Consider the following 6,593-nt stretch of genomic DNA (forward strand, 5'->3'; position numbering starts at 1 on the left):
CTCCAAATGCCATGTCCCTCATTTTAGGGGGTCAGTACCTCTTCCAGTCCTCTGAGACCAGAATCGGGGACCACGTCTCGGTCCCAGAGCTGGCTCCCTGCCGATGACTCCTCTCCGCCTAGGGAGGCAGCACAGAGCTCGTCTGGTCCCTCCTTCCCTCTCATCTCTATGGCGGAAGTGAGTTGTTCCAGCCGAAACACAACAACATCCTCGGTGGTGGGGTTAAATGGACTCGTCCAAACGAGGGGGATACTTCTTATCATCAAATCTTAAAATCCGAGAAATAATCCAGAAGAAAGCAATCTTCAAAGTATAGAGCTCCATGAGGTTGTCTTTGTCCGCTGGTGTGGAGGTAGAACGGTCCGGGCAGCTGCCCTGGTGTCAGGGCTCGGCCAGCTGTGCTCGCGCCCCCGCCGGAGGCCGATGGAGCAGGTGGGACCGGCCGGGCTCGCAGGGGCGGGCCAGGTCTTCCGGCGCCGGCACCGCCTCTTGCCGAGGTGATCTGGTCTCTTCGGGGAGGGCCGTTTCTTGCCCCGCGGGTCCCAGACGGGGATTCTGGGAGGTGGGAGACAGTTCTAGCCGAGTGGCCCTTGTTCTGTGCGAACGCGGGCGCGCCTCGAACTCCCGGGCCTGGCCAGGCTGGGCGCGGGGCTCCACTCCTCCCGCGTCCCTGGACCGTGGAGGTTCGCCGGCACTGGCGGCGGGAGAAACTTAACCCGGACGGAAAGTCATTCCTGAGTCCGACAGGGTCTCTCGATGCGGAGCCGAATAACTTTGTGTTTTTGCGTTCAGCCTGTCTCTTGCGGCTCGTGGCGCGCGGGGAGGTTTCGGTGTACCTGCGGAGGGCGTACCTGTGCGTGAGGAGGAGAAAGGGCAAGATCCAGCCTGAGTGACCCGCGTGCCAGCCTCTCCGTGTAAGGTGAGGCTGGGGGAAACCCTGGGCTCCGGGCTGACCCAGAGGAGGCAGCAGTCAGCGTCTGCCCCGGTACTCTGCAGACCTGGGCCTTGGGGGCACCGAAGGGATGAGACTTCCCAGGCACTGCCCTGGCAAAGTCCCCTGCTCACGGGTGAGGGAGCAGACAAGCCCATCACAGAGCAAAGGTGGCCGCGTTGGGAAGGAGGCTGGGGTTGGTTCGTGTTGACTTCCTGAAGTGGAATCTTGAATAGCACTGAGAATGAGGGAAGAACCTGGATTGGGGGCAAAAGTGAAAAGAGGGATGGCCTGTTTGACGGTTTGTCGGGGATACCAGAGGGGGTTTGTGGAAGAAAAGAGAGTTGGACCAGAGCTGGGAGTTTTCAGATGGGAAACTGCTGGATGGAGTTAGACTAGAGGGCAGAAATGAGCAAGAAGCCCTGCTCATCCTAAGAGTATATATAGGATAAATCAGTCCAGCAGTCCTTTCAGGATGAATTGAGCAGTTGCTGTGTACTTGGAACCAGGTATACTGAGATTCCACTGATAATAGAATACAGTGCCTGCCATTAAGGAATTGTCTACTAGTAGGAGAGATGTGGCTCAGAGGTTAAAGCGTCCGCCTGCAATACGGGAGACCTAGGTTTGATCTCTGGGTTGGGAAGATCTCCTGGAGAAGGAAATGGCAACCCACTCCAGTATTCCTGCCTGGAGAATCCCAGGGACGGAGGAACCTGGTAGGCTACAGTCCACGGGGTCGCAAAGAGTCTGACAAGACTGAGCGACTTCACTTCTTCAGGAGAGACCAGACAAGATTAACCTGTGAAAAGATAACTGATGATACAGGTAGTCTTGGGCTGACTGCCAGTGTGAGGCAGAGCCAGCTTGATCTTTGAGTGGTCTGTGGACTGCCTCCCTGACTTCAGGCGCAAAGAGACAAACCAGTACACTTTGAAGAGAGTTGCCTGCCCCCGAGGAATTAAGATGTGATGTGAAGCTGGAATGTTTATGGGGACTGGAGACCTTTAACCTGTAGAAGGAGTAAGGGGGTGATGGCAGAGTTGCCTTTGAATATCTGAAAGGCTCCTTTGTGGGAAAGGGGTGGGACTTACTCTGTGTGTGACTCTTGATATCAGAATTAAGATTAGCAGTTTAAAGCACTGAGAGACAAAGTCCTTCCACAGAGGGAGTCTCTGGATAGAACTTTGAAAAGACTGGAATGACCTGCTTGGGAGAGGTGGTGGATTCCCTGTCAGGGGAGGTAAGCTGAACCTTCTCAGCTAAGAAATTTGACTGTTCCTTCTCCTTCCCAGCTCATATTCAGTTACTGATGAAGTTCTGGTTCTCTAGTCTGTTCTTCCCTCCCCACTCCCTCCACCAGTCCTGTCGTAGCCTTTCGTCATCTCTTAGCAATAACAACGTAGTAATTAGAGCAGCTCATACTGAGTGCTTAGTGCTTGCCAGGAACTGCTTCACGTGCTTTACAGATGCCAGCTCACCCTATTCTGGAGAGGACACCTTCAAGGTAGCTATTGTGAATATCCCTTTTTTATGGATTGGGGAACTTGAGGCACTTAGGGGTGAGGAAACATGCCCTTGATCCCACAGTGAGCTGATGAGAGAGCTGGGGTTCCAACCCAAGCAGTCTGGCTTTAGAGTCCCTGCTCTTAACCACCAGCCTGCTGTGTTTTACACGTGTCATTTTATTCCATATTTACAGATAAGGAAGTAGACTCGGAGGTTGAGCGATTGGCTTAAGGTCAGAGAGCAAGTTACTGGAGACCTGGGATTCAGACCCTGGGCCATTGGATGCGGAAGCGCCACACTCTGCACATCACTCTGCCACATCCCACTGCACTGGGTGGCAGTGGCATGACGGTGCTGGCCTCTAACTGGACTCCTTGCCCAACCCTTTCTGCCTTAAACTGACAAGCTTTTTTTTTTTGATATTTATTTACTTGGCTGCACCGGTTCTTGGTTGTGGCACGCAGGCTCTTCGATCTTTGCTGGGGCCCGTGGGATCTGGTTCCTTGCCCAGGGATCGAACCCGGGCCCCCTGCATTGGGGGCACACAGTCTTAGCCACTGGACCACCAGGAGAGTCCCTTAAATTGGCAAGTTTTTACCTCGGAGTCTGTGAGATTTGGTGTGTCTGTGTCAGTGAGGTTTTCAAGTTCAGTCTTCTTAGCTTTCACTGACTTCTCAGAGCAGTCTGTGACCCCTCAAAGAGTGACGAGCCGTTCTTCATCTGTCGGCTGGAGTTAACTTTCTGATGGGCAGATTCAGTGTTGGACAGAGATGCATGGACTCTCCACCGCCCTCGGGACAGAGTCCGGATGCCTGGTCATTCAGGGTCCCGGGAGGTCAGATTCCAGTCTTCCTTTTCTTCTCGCTCCAATCATGGCATCTCACTCCTCTGGTGAAGTTTACCTGCCTGTCTGTCCTCCATCCTGGCAGCTTCGCAAGGGCTGGGGCTGGCAGGGGTTCACAGTGAGCATGTGCTGTAAAGCATACTGGGTGCCGTCACGGAATTCAGGCCGGAGCTCGGTGTTTGGACTGGTAGCTGTGAGGTTCTCCCCACCTCCCATCCCAAGAGTCTGCAGCCCTCTGCCAGCAGAAAAGGGCCGCGACGGCAGGGGACAGGGCTGGGCCTGGAAGGATGTGAGCAGGTGACACGCCGATCAGGCAGAATGTGTCCTCATTCTGACCTGGCTCCTCTGGCAGGGTGGCCCCTGGGTGGGGTGAAGCTCCACCGTCTCTCCTCTGGTCCCTGACCTCAGCGTGGGCCACCAACTGCAAGATGAACTGTCGATCGGAGGTGCTGGAGGTGTCGGTCGAGGGGCGGCAGGTGGAGGAGGCCATGCTGGCCGTGCTGCACACGGTGCTCCTGCACCGCAGCACCGGCAAGTTCCACTACAAGAAGGAGGGCACCTACTCCATCGGCACCGTGGGCACCCAGGACGTGGACTGCGACTTCATCGACTTCACCTATGTGCGTGTCTCCTCGGAGGAGCTGGACCGCGCTCTGCGCAAGGTCGTCGGGGAATTCAGGGTAAGGTGGGGTGCAGTGGGCGGCAGGTGGCTGCTAAGTGTCGTCACCTCCTTGCTGCTGAACCAGCTTGCGCTTCCTAGGTGTGCATATCAGGTTCTTGCAGGTTTTCAGGAACAGGCGTGTTCAGAGCTCCTCTGGGTGAGGAGTGCTTGGTAGGGGGGTGGATGAGGGGGCCTTGTAAAAATACCAGCAAGGAGAGCAGGAAGCCCTCAGAGCACTGGCATCCAGGGCCCCTGGGCTGATGATCGCCTCTGCACTCTTGACCTCTTCTCTACTGACACCTCTCTGCTTCTGCTTCCACACTCGGGCCTTTCTCATATGAGATTCCCTGAGAAGGAGGGCTGCTGGGCTCAGGCAGTGGCAGTCCCAGAGAAGGGTCCTGTGGGCGGTGTGGCAGGTGTCTTGTGTGGGCCTGTAGGGGCCAGGAGAAGGGTGGAAGGGACACGCCAGGCCGCTCACATTGGTCATCTCGGGGCGGGAATGGAGGTGTGATTTTTAATTCTGTCTTCATTCAGGGTCACAGTGTTTCACTCTTTCAGTGAGTGCATGTTTTTAAAATTTAAAGTAACCAAGGAAATTTCTCGTAAGGTGCCCTTCCTAAGATCGGAGGAGGAGGGTTGTCTGTCTGGCTTCCATTCCATAAACGTGTGATCCTCATAAGGGGTGGACTCTACCAGCCACAGGGTACTCCCCACCCTCCCATCGCTCCAAGCCTAGAAAGGGCACGTTCATGAGTTTCCCAGTCCCCCTTCAGGGGAGGCAGAGGTATTCAGACTCCTGTCCTCCAGATGCTTATGAGAAGCACATGAAACAGTGGACTCTTAAGGGCATGGACTCGAGCCAGCTCTTACCACCCACAAGTGTGTGATCTTGGGCAAGTGACTCTGCTCCTCTGGACTGCAGTTTCACTATATGTAGATTTGGAATGAAAGCTGTACCCATCTCATAGGGTGTATGCACCACGAGGATTAAGTGAGTCGACTATGTCAAGTGCTGGAGAGCCGTCACACGGGATACTGTAGAAGCGGCAGCTATTGTTACTGTCAGCAGAGGGAATGGGAGCTTGGTTTGTCAATAAAGGAGAGACTTACTTCCTGATGGGCTGTTAAGGAGTTGAGGGAGGCATCCTTACCTTTGGGTTGACCCTAACTCAGAAATGTAGACAGGTGCTTTGGGGTCTTGGCTACACTGGGAGGAAGAGTGTGGGCCATCACACCCCATGGGGGGACGGGCAGATTTATTAGACCAGGTGGCCCCATTTGCTTCTCCGAGGGGAAGAGGGAGAAGCTCTAGATGTGGCCTGTCCTTCCCCTCCCAGCCCGCTCTGTCCCTTGGCTTCTGTCTCTCTATTCAAGGATCGCCGGGCTTTTCTTGAGAAACTGTGAGTTTAGGTTGTCTTCGAGGGAATGGAGGAGGATTCTGCTTAAGAGGAACCATCTGTGTCACTTTACACAAATCTTGTACTCTCTGGGTCTCATTCCCTGCCCTCCCTGGAGGTCTGATAGAGCGATTCTCTGGGGCGTAGGAAGCTGGCCCTTGCAGGTGAGAACCCAGTGGAGGCCTTGGCCTGCTCACTCTTGCTCCTCCTTCCCCAGGATGCTCTGCGCAACTCCGGGGGCGACGGGCTGGGGCAGATGTCCCTGGAGTTCTACCAGAAGAAGAAGTCTCGCTGGCCGTTCTCTGATGAGTGCATCCCCTGGGAAGTGTGGACGGTCAAGGTGCATGTGGTGGCCCTGGCCACGGAGCAGGAGCGGCAGATCTGCCGGGAGAAGGTGGGGGAGAAGCTCTGCGAGAAGATCATCAACATTGTGGAGGTGATGAACCGGCACGAGTACCTGCCCAAGATGCCCACGCAGTCAGAGGTGGACAACGTGTTTGACACGGGCTTGCGGGACGTGCAGCCCTACCTCTATAAGATTTCCTTCCAGATCACCGATGCCCTGGGCTCCTCCGTCACCACCACCATGCGCAGGCTCATCAAAGACACCCTGGCCCTCTAGGTCTCTCCAGGGCCTCGGTGCTCCTTGATGGCTTATGGACCTTGGCTTCTGGGGATCGTACTGTTAGGCCTTTGGGGCTCTGGAACCTGCTCCGGGTCCTTGATGAGACTTGGAGGGGCCTCCCTGGCTTCCTCATAGTGTGGTTGCCAGTCCTTGGTCGTCCTTGTCACCTTCACTGACGGTCAAGTCTGGCCTGCACTGTCTCTCCATACTCCTGGTTTCGGGGGGCGGGGTTCCCCTTTCCTGCACTGTACAGAGGAGCCATCACTAGGATGGTGAATAAAGCTGAGAATGTGAGTTTGGGTTGAGCTGTCTCTCCCTTGACTGGTGTTACTCCCTGAAACATTTTAACGCTTTCTGGCAGAACTTCGAGGAACACATGAGTGTGTTGAGGACATTATTCCAAGATGGGGGTGCATGATGGGATTGTAGATAGATTAAAGCTCATCGATCTTGTACTTTGTTAGACATTCACATAAGCAGGTGTGACCACGGTCAGTCCCATAAATGATGACACAGATCAGGATCTGCTGCTTTTGGAAATGGCTGTGCTATTTCTCCTCTCTTCCTAAGGAAGCTATGACCTGCCTTTTATATTATCAGATGACCCCAAAGAATATCTCCTCTTA

The 6,593-nt window shown here is 54.7% G+C and overlaps 1 protein-coding gene across 4 annotated transcripts; it reads left to right on the forward strand.

The window, feature by feature from the left end:
* Positions 1-462: 462 nt before the first annotated feature.
* ATG101 (autophagy related 101) lies at positions 463-6,272 on the forward strand. Of its 4 annotated transcripts, XM_040234186.1 has the most exons (5): positions 463-497; positions 793-919; positions 3,119-3,255; positions 3,637-3,964; positions 5,560-6,272. In XM_040234186.1, the coding sequence occupies exons 3-5, from the start codon at positions 3,185-3,187 to the stop codon at positions 5,962-5,964; spliced, it is 804 nt and encodes a 267-aa protein (XP_040090120.1). In that variant the 5' UTR covers positions 463-497; positions 793-919; positions 3,119-3,184; the 3' UTR covers positions 5,965-6,272. The 4 variants fall into 4 exon arrangements, with proteins under 4 accessions (XP_040090120.1, XP_040090122.1, XP_040090121.1 ...); XM_040234188.1 differs by lacking the exon at positions 3,119-3,255 and having other exon boundaries at positions 464-497; XM_040234185.1 differs by having other exon boundaries at positions 473-919.
* The last annotated feature ends 321 nt before the right edge of the window (positions 6,273-6,593 follow it).

The sequence above is a fragment of the Oryx dammah genome, unplaced genomic scaffold, assembly GCF_014754425.2.
Source record: "Oryx dammah isolate SB20612 unplaced genomic scaffold, SCBI_Odam_1.1 HiC_scaffold_29, whole genome shotgun sequence".
Classification (NCBI taxonomy): domain Eukaryota; kingdom Metazoa; phylum Chordata; class Mammalia; order Artiodactyla; family Bovidae; genus Oryx; species Oryx dammah.

Excerpts from the sequence above, each read along its gene's own strand:
- ATG101 (XM_040234186.1), top strand. The coding sequence starts at position 3,185 with ATGGGCAGATTCAGTGTTGGACAGAGATGCATGGACTCTCCACCGCCC. Across the intron at positions 3,256-3,636 it reads GGACAGAGTCCGGATGCCTG|GGTGGCCCCTGGGTGGGGTG; the intron begins GTCATTCAGGGT and ends CTCCTCTGGCAG. Across the intron at positions 3,965-5,559 it reads AGGTCGTCGGGGAATTCAGG|GATGCTCTGCGCAACTCCGG; the intron begins GTAAGGTGGGGT and ends CTCCTTCCCCAG.